Source organism: Bombina bombina, chromosome 9, assembly GCF_027579735.1.
Source record: "Bombina bombina isolate aBomBom1 chromosome 9, aBomBom1.pri, whole genome shotgun sequence".
In the NCBI taxonomy this organism is placed as follows: Eukaryota; Metazoa; Chordata; class Amphibia; order Anura; family Bombinatoridae; genus Bombina; species Bombina bombina.
This window is the reverse complement of record NC_069507.1, coordinates 16,810,337-16,827,944: the sequence shown is the minus strand read 5'-3', so window position 1 is coordinate 16,827,944 and position 17,608 is coordinate 16,810,337. Positions and strand designations below refer to the sequence as shown.

Here is a 17,608-nt window from a genome sequence, read left to right as displayed (position 1 = left end):
TGCCTGAGTCCATACTCCCTGAGCCTTTAGAGAGCCCCAGACTGCTCCCCATCATAAAAGGCTGGCGTCCATTGTCACAAACACCCATGAAGGTCTGCGAAAGAATGTCCCCTGGGATAGATGATCCAGAGACAACCACCATTGAAGAGAGTCCCTCGTCTCCTGTTCCAGGGTTAATCGAGGAGACAAATCTGTATAATCTCCATTCCACTGCCTGAGCATGCTTAACTGCAGAGGCCTGAGGTGAAACCGAGCAAACGGTATGATGTCCATTGCCGCCACCATCAATCCGATTACCTCCATGCACTGGGCCACCGACGGCTGAGGAGTGGATTGAAGGGCTCGACATGTATCCAGAATCTTTGATTTTCTGACCTCTGTCAGAAAAATTCTCATGGATATAGAATCGATTAGAGTTCCCAAGAAGGGCACCCTTGTCTTCAGGATTAAAGAACTCTTTTCCAGATTTACCTTCCACCCGTGAGTTCTCAGGAAGGATAGCACAATTTCGGTATGGGACCATGCTTGCTGACAAGATGACGTCTGGATTAGAATATCGTCCAGGTAAGGTGCTACCGCAATGCCCCGCGGTCTTAGAACCGCCAGCAGAGACCCCAGAACCTTTGTGAAAATGCTGGGTGCCGTGGCCAGACCGAAAGGAAGAGCCACAAACTGAAAGTGTTTGTCCAGAAAGGCAAACCTCAGGAACTTGTGATGATCTCTGTGGATAGGAACATGTAGATATGCATCCTTAAAAATCCACTCTCGTCATAAATTGACCCTCCTGGATCAATGGAAGAATAATATGAATAGTTTCCATCTTGAATGATGGAACTCTGAGAAACTTGTTTAGACTCTTGAGGTCTAAGATAGGTCTGAAGATTCCCTCCTTTTTGGGGACTACAAACAGATTTGAATAAAAACCCTGCCCCTGTTCCTGTATTGGAACGGGACAAATTACTCCCATGGAAGAGAGGTCTCTTGCACAATGTAAGAACGCCTCTCTTTTTATCTGGTCTGCAGATAATCTTGAAAGAAGAAATCTTCCTCGGGGAGGAGAATTTCTGAACTCCAGTTTGTATCCCTGAGACACTATTTCTATAGCCCAGGGATTCTGAACATCCCGCACCCAAGCCTGAATGAAGAAGGAAAGTCTGCCCCTACCAGATCCGGTCCCGGATCAGGGGCAAACCCTTCATGCTGACTTGGAAGCAGCAGCAGGTTTCTTGGATTGTTTACCCTTGTTCCAAGATTGGTTGGGTCTCCATGTAGACTTAGATTGCGAATAGTTTCCTTCCTGTTTAGAGGAAGAAGAGAAGGAATTTCCCTTAAAATTTCAAAAGGAACAAAAATTACTTTGTCATCCTTTCTGCTTGGTTCTTTTATCTTGAGGAAGGAGATGACCCTTGCCTCCCATGATGTCAGAGAATTTCCTTCAAGCCAGGTCCAAACAAGGTCTTTCCCTTGTAAGGAATTGCCAGGAGCTTAGACTTGGATGATACACCCGCAGACCAAGGCTTCAACCATAAGGCTCTGCGGGCTAGGATAGATAAACCTGAACTCATAGCTGCCAATTTAGTAATTTGCAGAGAAGCATGTGTAATAAAAGAATTGGCTAATTTCAGAGCTTTAATCCGATCCTGGATTTCCTCTAAAGAAGTCTCAGTCTTAAGAGACTCCGCAAGAGCATCGAACCAATAAGCTGCCGCACTAGTTACCGTAGCGATGCACGTAGCCGGTTGTAATAGCAAACCCTGGTGAACATAGATCTTTTTAAGTAGACCCTCCAACTTCTTATACATGGGGTCCTTGAAGGCACAACTATCCTCAATAGGAATAGTAGTTGGTTTGGGCAAGGTTGAAAAAGCCCTTTCCCCCTTAGGAACCGTTTGCCAAGTTTCCCTGACAGCGTCAGCTATAGGGAACATTTTCTTGAAAATAGGAGAAGGAGAGTAGGGAATACCTGGTCTCTCCCATTCCTTAGTAATAATCTCCGAAGTTCGCTTGGGAACTGGAAAAACATTAATAAGAAGGAACTTCGAAGTATCTGTCTAACTTACTCGATTCTTCAGGAACGACCACTACCGTCGTCCAAAGTCACTAAAACCTCCCTGAGTAACAAGCGGAGGTGTTCTAGTTTAAACCTGAAAGAAACAACTTCTGAATCAGTCAAAGGTAAGGAACTCCCCGAGTCTGAAATTTCACCTTCCGATAGAACCTCCATACCCTCCATCTCAGATCCCTGGGAGGGTACGTCCGAGATTGCCACCATAGCATCAGAAACATCATTGACCACACATAGTTGTCCTTCCTTTTACGTTTGCCTTGAAGTATAGGAAAGGCAGATAACGCATCAGAAAGTGTAGAAGACATAACTGCAGCTATGTCCTTTAATGTAACTGCAGCAGAAACTTGAGAAGTACAGGGCACTGCTTGAGCGGGCGTTAAGGGCTGTGACGCTTGGGGAGAAAGCTGCGGCATACTCTGCATCTCATCGTTAGACTCCTGAGAAACATCCACCTTTGACAATCTTTTATCATGAATTTTTTTTTCTTTATAGCTTAGAGCCCTCTCAACACGAGGGACAAAAAGGAACTGGAGGTTCCACATTGGCATCCAAACACATTGCACAAGTAACAGTTTGTACATTTTCTCAATCCATGATATAGAACAGGCAAGAAAATGAAATAAAAAATAGAAACTGGCCCTTTAATGTATACTGGCCCTTTAAATTTCTAACTCAGAACTCTCCTACTATATGAGAGAAAGAGTCATGCAAAAAGAAGTACCAATGTTAAAACTAATACTATGCCTTTAAGTAGTAAATGCAACTATTTTACTGTGATGAGCAAAAACGTTTCACATCTAAGCAGTTTAAAATCTTTTTTGCCCCACATTTAGACACCTCTCCACTTCAACAGCTCTGCTAAGGCGCCTACCTGCCGACCAGTCTCCAGACCGCTGCCAGCAATGTCTCAGGTCAGGCTTCAGAGCACCAACAACCGCTTGTTTTCCTAACCATGCGGTTCTAGCGCAATGCCCCATGTCCTGCAAGACTAAGCAGCAGAGATGTCGCCTTACAAAACCGGAACTCCGGAACGGATGCCCAAACAAACTGCGCAGCATCTCTAGATAAGTCTAAAACGTGCAAATAGTAGCCCCGCCCATCGTGGGCGTCAACCTGTACACAGCCCTTACTGGATAATTTAATAAAAAATGACCGATAAAACCCAGCGTTTTAGCCCCAGCCCAGTGCCTGTACATATACTGTCACTATAGGAAACCCCTTCCATACATTAAGAGCCTATATTCCCAGGAAAATAAATGTAACAATCGTACAAGTGCAGAGTCCTCTCTGAGTCCAATGTAAATGTGCCCCAGAATAACAAGAACTGCACTTAGCTTAAAGCTGTCTGACAGGTTTAGGAGGTCCTCTCCCTCCCATAGCCCTGTGGAAACAGATAGGACCTGAGTTAGATATTACTTAGGCCATCATGAGAAGGGCAGCATAACAATATGGGAGGCGCAGTGAGAATTAAGTCCCACCAGTTCCCATTGCTCTAAAGCCACCAAAAGCTCTACTGTAGAGACTGATATGGACTACGGCTACACCCTAGGACAAAGCAGCACAATCTTGCACTACTTTAAAAATAATAAACTCTTGATTGAAGAATCTAATCTAACACCTCACTTTACCTCTTCCTATCACTAACGTAGGCAAAGAGAATGACTAGAGTGGGAGGGAGGGGATGAGCTATATAACAGCTCTGCTGTGGTGCTCTTTGCCTCCTCCTGCTGACCAGGAGGCGTAATCCCAAAAGGATGAAATCCGTGGACTCATCATGTCTTTAATAAGAAATATAAGTTCTGGGACCCAGTCAAGTTATTCAAACTGATACACTATACTGCACAGGCAGCGCTAGTGCAGCAGACTGCCAGAGTAACTAGTGTGTAACAAATACATCTGTAATGAACACAAGACAGTGATACAATATACTGTACAGGCAGTGTTAGTGCAGCAGACTGCCAGAGTAACTAGTGTGTAACAAATACATCTGCAATTAACACAAGAGAGTGATACAATATACTGTACAGGCAGCGTTAGTGCAGCAGACTGCCAGAGTAACTAGTGTGTAACAAATACATCTGTAATTAACACAAGAGTGATACAATATACTGTACAGGCAGCGTTAGTGCAGCAGACTGCCAGAGTAACTAGTGTGTAACAAATACATCTGTAATTAACACAAGAAAGTGATACAATATACTGTACAGGCAGCGTTAGTGCAGCAGACTGCCAGAGTAACTAGTGTGTAACAAATACATCTGTAATTAACACAAGAGTGATACAATATACTGTACAGGCAGCGTTAGTGCAGCAGACTGCCAGAGTAACTAGTGTGTAACAAATACATCTGTAATTAACACAAGAGTGATAATATACTGTACAGGCAGCGTTAGTGCAGCAGACTGCCAGAGTAACTAGTGTGTAACAAATACATCTGTAATTAACACAAGAGAGTGATACAATATACTGTACAGGCATCGTTAGTGCAGCAGACTGCCAGAGTAACTAGTGTGTAACAAGTACATCTGTAATTAACACAAGAGTGATATAATATACTGTACAGGCATCGTTAGTGCAGCAGACTGCCAGAGTAACTTGTGTGTAACAAATACATCTGTAATTAACACAACAGAGTGATACAATATACTGTACAGACAGCGTTAGTGCAGCAGACTGCCAGAGTAACTAGTGTGTAACAAATACATCTGTAATTAACACAAGAGTGATACAATATACTGTACAGACAGCGATAGTGCAGCAAACTGCCAGAGTAACTAGTGTGTAACAAATACATCTGTAATTAACACAAGAGTGATACAATATACTGTACAGGCATCGTTAGTGCAGCAGACTGCCAGAGTAACTAGTGTGTAACAAGTACATCTGTAATTAACACAAGAAAGTGATACAATATACTGTACAGGCAGCGTTAGTGCAGCAGACTGCCAGAGTAACTTGTGTGTAACAAATACATCTGTAATTAACACAACAGAGTGATACAATATACTGTACAGACAGCGTTAGTGCAGCAGACTGCCAGAGTAACTAGTGTGTAACAAATACATCTGTAATTAACACAAGAGTGATACAATATACTGTACAGGCATCGTTAGTGCAGCAGACTGCCAGAGTAACTAGTGTGTAACAAATACATCTGTAACGAACACAAGAGTGATACAATATACTGTACAGGCAGCGATAGTGCAGCAAACTGCCAGAGTAACTAGTGTGTAACAAGTACATCTGTAATGAACACAAGAGTGATACAATATACTGTACAGGCAGCGTTAGTGCAGCAGACTGCCAGAGTAACTAGTGTGTAACAAATACATCTGTAATGAACACAAGAGTGATACAATATACTGTACAGACAGCGATAGTGCAGCAAACTGCCAGAGTAACTAGTGTGTAACAAATACATCTGTAATGAACACAAGAGAGTGATGCAATATACTGTACAGGCAGCGTTAGTGCAGCAGACTGCCAGAGTAACTTGTGTGCAACAAATACATCACAGACAAGAGTTAGAATTTACTGCTGTGCTGCACCTGATCCCCAAGCTCTTTACTAAGGTGTGGAAACCTCAAGGGACGCTACACAGCAACACACAGCCCAGGACATGCAGCAGCCCCAGATACCAGCCCCTCTACTAAATATACCCTGAGTGACAACCCCCCCCCCATGCCCCCCCAGATACCAGCCCCTCTACTAAATATACCCTGAGTGACAACCCCCCATGCCCCCCCAGATACCAGCCCCTCTGCTAAATATACCCTGAGTGACAACCCCCCCCCATGCCCCCCAGATACCAGTCCCTCTGCTAAATATACCCTGAGTGACAACCTCCCCCCATGCCCCCCAGATACCAGTCCCTCTGCTAAATATACCCTGAGTGACAACCCCGCCCCCATGCCCCCCAGATACCAGTCCCTCTGCTAAATATACCCTGAGTGACAAAGCCCCCATGCCCCCCAGATACCAGTCCCTCTGCTAAATATACCCTGAGTGACAACCTCCCCCCCCATGCCCCCCAGATACCAGTCCCTCTGCTAAATATACCCTGAGTGACAAAGCCCCCATGCCCCCCAGATACCAGTCCCTCTGCTAAATATACCCTGAGTGACAACCCCCCCCCATGCCCCCCAGATACCAGTCCCTCTGCTAAATATACCCTGAGTGACAACCCCCCCCATGCCCCCCAGATACCAGTCCCTCTGCTAAATATACCCTGAGTGACAAAGCCCCCATGCCCCCCAGATACCAGTCCCTCTGCTAAATATACCCTGAGTGACAACCTCTCCCCCCCATGCCCCCCAGATACCAGTCCCTCTGCTAAATATACCGAGTGACAACCCCCCCCCCTATGCCCCCCAGATACCAGTCCCTCTGCTAAATATACCCTGAGTGACAACCCCCCCCATGCCCCCCAGATACCAGTCCCTCTGCTAAATATACCCTGAGTGACAACCTCCCCCCATGCCCCAGATCAGTGCAAATAGCCAGTAACTTATACTGAGCGTCACCTAACAGGTATTAGGCAGGTACATCCAATTAAAGGTAACAAACACACAATGCTCAGGTGTTATCAGGGTGCGACACCCTAGGGAAGCTCACACAAGTCGCCCTAAAATGCAGCACTGAGAATTGGTGGGATATTGTTTTGTATGAATCCCAATGATGCTGTAGAAGTGTAATTCACAGGTCAGAAAAAAAGACCAAAGGCTCACTGTACAAAAAACTGCATTTCCTCAATAAAAGCAAATAACTCCCCCCCCCATCTGTATTGGATAACACAAATTAATAATAAAATATCTTTATAGAGATATTGGTTCATAAGAGCCCAACTTCCATACGGTTCTTTTAGGAAGAATATTCCAATCTCTCAAAGTACCCATAACCCCAACACAAGATTATTGCTATGGATATTATCACGTGTGTATATACAGTTGTCTCTTTACCCCCCGTGTTCCGTTTGTCCATATTCAGGTTATCTGAGTGAGGGCAAAACTTACATATTTATTAATACGACCAATGCACGGCACTGTGCTTTGTTATATCAGATTATGTTTTATTAGGCTTTGTAACTATATTACAATCTCTGAATTAAATAAAATGCACTTCCTCTTAGCTGTGAACTGAATCCGTTTTTGCAGGTTTAACTGTTGCTCTTTTACATAAATGGCAGAAGAATTCTCAGCACAATATCCATATGAAAAGATGATGCAACCACAAGTAACACGGTTACCTAAAAATGATATTAGATTAGTGCTGATGAAATACTAGTTGCATAGAAGACTCAAGTTTCAGTCCTTTGTTTTAAGGGACATAAAACAATTACAAATTTTATCTAATCTTGGAATAAATTAAACTATTTTCTATCACTCCATTTAAGCAGAAATATAGGGGGCTATTTTTCAAGCTGAGGTGGACATTGGCGCATATATGTGCCCCTGCCTGCCGCAGCTTGCCTCTGGCGGTCTGAATTCTCCTGGAGGAATTCAGCATTGCACGAGAGCCCCATTTTGCGCTCACGTGCAATCCCGCCCCCTGCCCGCACACATCCAATCAAGCGCAGGCAAGAGCAGTCAATCTCCCCAGTCGTAAAAGACAGGGGATATTGAATTTCGCTAAACAAGAGGTGGCGAAGATATTAGCAAAGCATGTTAAATACGGCGTGCAGGTTCTCACGGGAGAACCTGCAGCTGTAAGGGCTCAAAGGCTGGCGAAAGCCTTTGAAAAATCGACCCCTTAGCCTTGTTTTGTTTTATTTTTCGTCACAACTATTTTTTTTTTTTTTTTTTTTAAGTAGACAACCCAATGTATTGACCCAAGCCCATTTTTTGCCACCATTTCTCTGCCAAATGCGATCATATAGAAAAAATTGTTAACTTTTTCACTAACTGGGTTTCTAACTGAAATTATTTACACACAACTACTGCAGTCATAAGACAAATGGTTGGAAAAGGTTATCTGGGGTCACATTTGTTAAAGGGACAGTATACACTCATTTTCATATAACTGCATGTAACAGACACTACTATAAAGAATAAGATGCACTGATACGGATATAAAAATCCAGTATAAAACTGTTTAAAAGCTATAAGTTTAGCTCTGTTGAAAAGACAGATGGAAAGCCCACTGCAAGTGGGAAATAAGACACTCCCCCTCCTTTTGCATATGAAAAGACCCTTTACACAAAAAGAAGCAAGCTGGAGTAGGTAGCTGACGGTATTCTCATAAAACTTTAGGGCTTGGTTAGGAGTCTGAAAATTAGATTAAAAATAAGCAAAACTATATCTAAACCCCCCACCCAAAAAAAAAACCCCACCTTTATGGGCTATATAAATAGATCATCTACAAAACATTTATGCAAAGAAAAAATAAGTGTATAATGTCCCTTTAAGAAAGATATGCAAGGCTGTGCCATTGCTTTTGGCAATTAGAAGACTGCTGGAGTTGTGCACCTGACTTCTGAAATCACCAGAAGTGAAGGGGTTAATCAGGTAGCTTGTAAGGTTAAGACTTATTTTACTTTATTTTTTTCTGCTGTAGTGAAGTTGTCCCCCTCACCATGAGGATTTTGTATCCACCCCCCCACGATTTGACATTTTTATCTGTAGTGTAGCATCCCATCCCTCCCAAATGTGGTTGTCTTTAGCTTAGGGTCTCTCTCTCCTCCTCCCTTCCCCCTGCCGCTGGGCCGCTCACCCTCACTGTTTTGTACAGTAACCATGTGACTACCGTCGCTATCTCGCCACAGACACACTGCCTCAGTTGTGAAGCACGTTCTGCAGTGAGGGGGGGGGGGGGGGGGAGAGAATGTGGAGAATTCCCTGTAAACCGGCAAAAATGAATGGACATACCATAACGTCACTAGGGTCCTTAAGACCATATTTTTTGTGCCATAATAGTATGTCCATTTGGCCCAAGGGGTTAAAGGGACACTGAACCCAATTTTTTTCTTTCGCGATTCAGATAGAGCATGACATTTTAAGCAACTTTCTAATTTACGACAATTATCAATTTTTCTTCATTCTCTTGGTATCTTTATTTGAAAAACAAGAATGTAAGTTTAGATGACGGCCCATTTTTGGTGAACAACCTGAGTTGTTCTTGCTGATTGGTGGATAAATTCACCCACCAATAAACAAGTGCTTTCCAATGTTCTGAACCAAAAAAAAAGTTTAGATGCCTTTTTCAAATAAAGATAGCAAGAAAACAAAGACAAATTGATAATAGGAGTAAATTAGAAAGTTTCTTAAAATTGCATGCTCTAGCTGAATCACAAATGAAAAAAATTTGGGTTCAGTGTCCCTTTAACAAACCAACTGTATTGTCAAAAGATTCTGAATACTACAAAGCCTTGCTTGGTGACCAAACTGCCCCATCACTAATTTGTCCCTTATTTTGTTTGCACTTGCATTGTTTTACAGTATGAGCTCTGTTGAGACCAATTAGAAACAGATGTGTAGACGTGTAACATCAGTGCGCACTTCCAATTCTCAGAATAAAATGAAAGGAAAATGGGGAAAAATAACGAAAGCAAGAAAGGTTTTTTTTTTTTACTATGCATGATAAAGCGTTTTTATTATTACTATCTCAAAACGTTATTATAATATATAAAGATGCTTTAAACAGTGGGTTATGTCAAAGCTTAAACAATCTGTGAGCTGGAAAACAGCTACTAAAACTCCTAATCCTGGCTTCTATATTTTGGATTTCTCCCCTCTCCACCCCATATAAAACTATCCCATTGCTCCGATAAAATTGTACAACTGGTTCCCGAGTATTTTGGCTGCCACTAAGTTTAAAGGGACACTGAACCCAATTTTTTTCTATTGTGATTCAGATAGAGCATGCCAATTTTAAGCAACTTTCTAATTTACTCCTATTATCAAATTCTTTTCATTCTCTTGGTATCTTTATTTGAAATGCAAGAATGTAAGTTTAGATGCCGGCCCATTTTTGGTGAACACACTGTGTTGTTCTTGCTGATTGGTGGGTAAATTCACCTACCTATAAACAAGTGCTTTCCATGGTTCTGAACCAAAAAAATAGCTTAGATGCCTTCTTTTTCAAATAAAGAAAGCAAGAGAACGAAGAAAAATTGATAATAGGAGTAAATTAGAAAGTTGTTTAAAATTGCATGCTCTATCTGAATCATGAAAGAAAAATTTGGGTTCAGTGTCCCTTTAAGAATCAGATTTCTGCTAAAGAGGCCTGTTGGACACCTGTCACATGTACATCATATCTACTCCCAGCAAACTACCCCACACCAGACATTATCACTACAGTGAATGCAACCCTATGTGCTCCTGACCTGTAGTATCTATACAATCTGTGTACAGCACCTAGCTTGATTACGATGCATGTGGAATAGGGGTGACTGCTTAAACCTCAATCATCAGTGTACAAAGTCCTTAGCACTGTGACAAAGCTTTAAATCATATTATGTTTATTGTAGCATTTTTCACAGGTACAGCAAAATTGTAACAAACGACATTTCAGGATATCCACCCTTAATCATGCTCATGATTAATGGAGGATATCCCGAAACATTGCTTGTTACAATGGTGCTGAGGACTTTGTACACTGATGGGTTGTGGGCAACCCAAGCAGGGCGCCTGACCAGTAGTATCCCGCAACCCAAGCAGGGCGCCTGACCAGTAGTATCCCGCAAACCCAAGCAGGGTGCCTGACCAGTAGTATCCCGCAAACCCAAGCAGGGTGCCTGACCAGTAGTATCCCGCAAACCCAAGCAGGGTGCCTGACCAGTAGTATCCCGCAAACCCAAGCAGGGCGCCTGACCAGTAGTATCCCGCAAACCCAAGCAGGGCACCTGACCAGTAGTATCCCGCAACCCAAGCAGGGCGCCTGACCAGTAGTATCCCGCAACCCAAGCAGGGCTACAAAGGAAAAGCATACACTCAGACTGCACTCCTAGGTCAGGTTGCAAGTTAGTTGCAAATAATAATCACTTAGTTGCTGATCCAAGGTTGGAATGCGGGGATAGGAATAGACACTAAATTAAAATATAACTTTTATTGGGTTTAATAATTAAAATAGGAAAAATCATTAAAACCACACTTAAGTACCGACTGTAGTTTGTAGAAATATAATAACCGATTTTTGGTTCAATTAAGCAGTTATGCCTGCTTGCGTGCAAGCCTAATGTACCTATCTAGCGTAGTACATAACATATACATTACAAGTAGTAGTGATAGGTTGGCTTGACACTCTATATGAGTAAGTGTGTGAGAGAGTAGAGTAAAAGGTAAGTCCACTTTTATTTAGGCAGGTAGTTAGACCATGACTGATTGAATGTTGTCATAGATGAGCTAGATACACTAACATTGTGATAGCACACAATATTGTAACTCGATGTACATAAACTTCTCCTAGATATTCGTGTGATAAACCTCAATATTGGAAAGGTAGATATAACTATAGGAGAGAGGTTGTACTAAAATTATGGTTAGAAGCTTGCCACGTATTTATCTTAGCATTGTAACATTCACAGGTTCACTTGTTATATTATATCCGGCTTTGTGTTATGGTTAATTCACCATGTATTATTTGGCCGGTATGCCTATATATTATATTAACCCAAAAGAGTTGTAAATAGTACGGTTAATGCTCTTAGTATTGTTTAGCCGGTATGAATTTATATTCTATTGACCCAAAGGGTTGTAGATAATATAAGGCAAGTGAGGTGCCAATTGAACGTTTGTAGCGTGGGCTCTATTAGAGCTGAATGGATATTGGTCGTGCAGCGTCTAAGCAATTGAAGTATCAGTCAGGTGTGAGTTGCATAGGCTCAGTATTGTTTAGCCGGTATGCATATATATACTATTGACCTAAATCGTTATAAATAATACGAGGCAAGTGAGGTGCCGGTCAAATGTTTGTAACGTGGGCTCTAATTGAGCTAAGTAAATATTAGCCGTGCGGCGTCTAAGCAAGTGAGGTATCAGTCAGGTGTGAGTAGCGTAGACTCAGTTAGAACTGAATGGATATTAGTCGTGCAGCGTCTAGGTCAAACACGTCCTCATATAGAATATTCAATTTAGTGATGGTAATAGCGTTCTGGAATAGAGTCCCATACATTCACTCTCAAACACACTTGTAAATTAGTACAAGATAACTCGAATAACTGAAAATATTATTTCATGATAAGTATTATTAAAGGAGATTATTACTCCATCTAGTGACTACAGTAAAAGTTCGGTAGCTTAAGGCTAATCTAAAACACAGGAGCTTCTAGGACTCCTCACCAATGCCCTAAAGTCCCTAACATGTTTCGCCACTTTTTTTTTTTTTAAAAAGCCACGCTAAGTGGCGAAACATGTTAGGGACGTTAGGGCATTGGTGAGGAGTCCTAGAAGCTCCTGTGTTTTAGATTAGCCTTAAGCTACCGAACTTTTACTGTAGTCACTAGATGGAGTAATAATCTCCTTTAATAATACTTATCATGAAATAATATTTTCAGTTATTCGAGTTATCTTGTACTAATTTACAAGTGTGTTTGAGAGTGAATGTATGGGACTCTATTCCAGAACGCTATTACCATCACTAAATTGAATATTCTATATGAGAACTAAGTGTGTGAGGACATGTTTGACCTAGACGCTGCACGACTAATATCCATTCAGTTCTGAGTCTACGCTACTCACACCTAACTGATACCTCACTTGCTTAGACGCTGCACAGCTAATATTTACTTAGCTCAATTAGAGCCCACGCTACAAACATTTGACCGGCACCTCACTTGCCTCGTATTATTTATAACGATTTAGGTCAATAGTATATATATGCATACCGGCTAAACAATACTGAGCCTATGCAACTCACACCTGACTGATACTTCAATTGCTTAGACGCTGCACGACCAATATCCATTCAGCTCTAATAGAGCCCACGCTACAAACGTTCAATTGGCACCTCACTTGCCTTATATTATCTACAACCCTTTGGGTCAATAGAATATAAATTCATACCGGCTAAACAATACTAAGAGCGTTAACCGTACTATTTACAACTCTTTTGGGTTAATATAATATATAGGCATACCGGCCAAATAATACATGGTGAATTAACCAATAAAAGTTATATTTTAATTTAGTGTCTATTCCTATCCCCGCATTCCAACCTTGGATCAGCAACTAAGTGATTATTATTTGCAACTAACTTGCAACCTGACCTAGGAGTGCAGTCTGAGTGTATGCTTTTCCTTTGTAATTCTAATATTTATACTCATACACCATGCACCCACATCTAGCCGTACTGTAGTGGCATAATTGAAGATATAAACAGGTCTATTACACAAAGGTAGTGCCATTGGTAATTTTTGTAAATTAAACCCAAGCAGGGCGCCTGACCAGTAGTATCCCGCAACCCAAGCAGGGCGCCTGACCAGTAGTATCCCGCAACCCAAGCAGGGCGCCTGACCAGTAGTATCCCGCAACCCAAGCAGGGCGCCTGACCAGTAGTATCCCGCAACCCAAGCAGGGCGCCTGACCAGTAGTATCCCGCAACCCAAGCAGGGCGCCTGACCAGTAGTATCCCGCAACCCAAGCAGGGCGCCTGACCAGTAGTATCCCGCAACCCAAGCAGGGCGCCTGACCAGTAGTATCCCGCAACCCAAGCAGGGCGCCTGACCAGTAATATCCTGCAACCCAAACAGGGCGCCTGACCAGTAATATCCCGCAACCCAAGCAGGACGCCTGACCAATTTTAAAAACTGTTACACCTGGGCAATGATACAATAGCTACAGGTTATGTCACAGCAAAATGATGTTTTATGTTATATTTAAAGGCAGCAACAAAGGGTTAAACAGCTGCCCCTGAGCAACAACTGGTAACACAACTGCCCCTTTGGATAAAATAGCCTCTTGAGTATAACACAACTGCCCCCTCTAGGTAACAGCTGCCACCGGTCATAAACTGCTAACACGACTGCCCCTTTGGATAAAATAGCTACACCTGGGCTGATGCCTGGTAACAACTGCCCCCTCTAGGTAACAAGGGGGTGCCCCTCGCGGTAAGACAGCTGCCCTGGGCCCCTCAGGGTAACACAGATACCCAGGGACCCCAATGTGTACAAAGACAACCCCAGCCCCCAGCCTTCAGTGTTTTGCAATACTCAGCAGCTCAGCCCGCGGGGCACCCTGGGAAGTGTAGTTCTCCCGGTTACTTGCTAGCGGCTAGGCCTCACCACACACCACTAATACTTAACAATACTATCAGTGTGTGGCCTGGCAGTCAGAACTGCACCTCCCCAGACCAATTGCTCGATCACCCCCCGCTTCACAAACACACAGACCCCCAGGTCAATCTCCAACTAGACTTATCCCCCAGAATGCACCACGCAGCCGCCATATTTCGCTCTCGTAGTCCCCGTCATATTACAAACTCAACTTCCCAGCCAAAGACACCACCTTACGGTGTGCACCCCTCACACAGAGCACCTAGACACCTCGTGTCTGCTAGCAGCCTCCCCCGTCTTACATATAAACCCCGCAGAAGGAAGGCCTCGGGGTCTGGTGAAGAAATATAAACTACACCTCCCGACATGCAGTGCAAAAATCTAGTACTCAGCGCATGCGCTCTACATACAACACTGTTGCCCTGCCCCCTCCCCTGTACGTTCTCTACTCCCGGTGCTCGCTCCCGTTCTTACCCCGCGCTCGCTCCGTGGGGAACATCTTCTGGGCCTTCTCAAGGAGGCGCAGCGCCTTATCCTTCTTCTGGTTCTTGATAGCATTTTCAGCCAAAGAGATACAGCGCTCCGCCTCATCCCGGTTGGATTCCATTGCGGAATCACTGCAGCTAGGGCTGGAAGCGGCGCCGGGATGCGCGTCACAGAGGACGGGCGCTGGGTGATTACGTCAAGGAACAGCTTTAGCAGGGCAGAAACTGACCAATCACAGGTCAGGCACCTTGTCCTTAGTAATAAATGGCCTGAGAAGACCTGTGTCCCCTGTATTATGTTTGTTACATTGTTATTATTTGTATCAATGTGATCTGTTCTTTTGTTATTAAATCTATTAGTGTGATCAGTTCTATTATTGTTATTAAATCTATTAGTGTGATCAGTTCTATTATTGTTATTAAATCTATTAGTGTGATCAGTTCTATTGTTATTAAATCTATTAGTGTGATCAGTTCTATTATTGTTATTAATTATATCAGTGTGATCAGTTCTATTATTGTTATTAAATCTATTAGTGTGATCAGTTCTATTATTGTTATTAATTATATCAGTGTGATCAGTTCTATTATTGTTATTAAATCTATCAGTGTGATCAGTTCTATTATTGTTATTAAATCTATGAGTGTGATCAGTTCTATTATTGTTATTAATTATATCAGTGTGATCAGTTCTATTATTGTTATTAATTATATCAGTGTGATCAGTTCTATTATTGTTATTAAATCTATCAGTGTGATCAGTTCTATTATTGTTATTAAATCTATCAGTGTGATCAGTTCTATTATTGTTATTAAATCTAATAGTGTGATCAGTTCTATTATTGTTATTAAATCTATTAGTGTGATCAGTTATATTGTTATTAAATCTATCAGTGTGATCAGTTCTATTGTTATTAATTATATCAGTGTGATCAGTTCTATTATTGTTATTAAATCTATTAGTGTGATCAGTTCTATTATTGTTATTACATCTTTAGTGTGATCAGTTCTATTATTGTTATTAAATCTATTAGTGTGATCAGTTCTATTATTGTTATTAAATCTATTAGTGTGATCAGTTCTATTATTGTTATTAAATCTATTAGTGTGATCAGTTCTATTATTGTTATTAAATCTATTAGTGTAATCAGTTCTTTTGTTATTAAATCTATTAGTGTGATCAGTTCTATTGTTATTAAATCTATTAGTGTGATCAGTTCTATTGTTATTAAATCTATCAGTGTGATCAGTTCTATTATTGTTATTAAATCTATCAGTGTGATCAGTTCTATTATTGTTATTAAATCTATTAGTGTGATCAGTTCTATTATTGTTATTAAATCTATTAGTGTGATCAGTTCTATTATTGTTATTAATTATATCAGTGTGATCAGTTCTATTATTGTTATTAAATCTATCAGTGTGATCAGTTCTATTATTGTTATTAAATCTATTAGTGTGATCAGTTCTATTATTGTTATTAAATCTATTAGTGTGATCAGTTCTATTATTGTTATTAAATCTATTAGTGTGATCAGTTCTATTATTGTTATTAAATCTATTAGTGTGATCAGTTCTATTATTGTTATAAAATCTATCAGTGTGATCAGTTCTATTATTGTTATTAAATCTATTAGTGTGATCAGTTCTATTATTGTTATTAATTATATCAGTGTGATCAGTTCTATTATTGTTATTAAATCTATCAGTGTGATCAGTTCTATCATTGTTATTAAATCTATTAGTGTAATCAGTTCTATTGTTATTAAATCTATTAGTGTGATCAATTCTATTGTTATTAAATCTATTAGTGTGATCAGTTCTATTATTGTTATTAATTATATCAGTGTGATCAGTTCTATTATTGTTATTAAATCTATTAGTGTGATCAGTTCTATTATTGTTATTAAATCTATTAGTGTGATCAGTTCTATTATTGTTATTAAATCTATTAGTGTGATCAGTTCTATTTTTATTAATTATATCAGTGTGATCAGTTCTATTATTATTAATTATATCAGTGTGATCAGTTCTATTGTTATGAATTATATCAGTGTAATCAGTTCTATTATTGTTATGAATTATATCAGTGTAATCAGTTCTATTATTGTTATTAATTATATCAGTGTGATCAGTTCTATTATTATTAATTATATCAGTGTGATCAGTTCTATTGTTATTAATTATATCAGTGTGATCAGTTCTATTATTATTAATTATATCAGTGTGATCTGTTCTATTATTGTTATGAATTATATCAGTGTGATCAGTTCTATTATTGTTATTAATTATATTAGTGTGATCAGTTCTATTGTTATTGATCAGTTCTATTGTTATTAAATCTATAAGTATGATCAGTTCTATTATTGTTATTAATTAAATTAGTGTGATCAGTTCTATTGTTATTAATTATATCAGTGTAATCAGTTCTATTATTGTTATTAATTATATTAGTGTGATCAGTTCTATTGTTATTAATTATATCAGTGTAATCAGTTCTATTGTTATTAATTATATCAGTGTAATCAGTTCTATTATTGTTATTAATTATATCAGTGTGATCTGTTATATTGTTATCAATTATATCTCCCTCTTGCTCATACTAGCTGCTGGTGACATCTCCCCTAATTCTGGCCCCCAACAACATCCATGTGTACCTTTCCACAGACTCAGAAAACAAAACTATGGTAACCTCACTCACATTCCTCTTGTATCTAAAGCCATTACCCCTTCACTTGTGCACTCTGGAACTCTCGCTCTGTTTGCAATAAGCTCACCTCTATCTATGACCTCTTTATCTCCCGCTCCCTCAACCTTCTGGCTCTCACAGAAACTTGGCATCCACTGCTG

General features: G+C 40.6%; 1 protein-coding gene across 1 annotated transcript in view; it reads right to left on the bottom strand.

Moving 5' to 3' along the window:
* The window catches only part of DNAJB12 (DnaJ heat shock protein family (Hsp40) member B12), a 67,589-nt gene extending 52,661 nt beyond the window's left edge, over positions 1-14,928 (bottom strand). The window contains exon 1 of the mRNA XM_053691922.1: positions 14,748-14,928. Within this exon, the coding sequence (XP_053547897.1) occupies positions 14,748-14,880 (133 nt within the window). The 5' untranslated portion in view covers positions 14,881-14,928. The remainder of the gene's footprint in view (positions 1-14,747) is intronic.
* Positions 14,929-17,608: the final 2,680 nt, after the last annotated feature.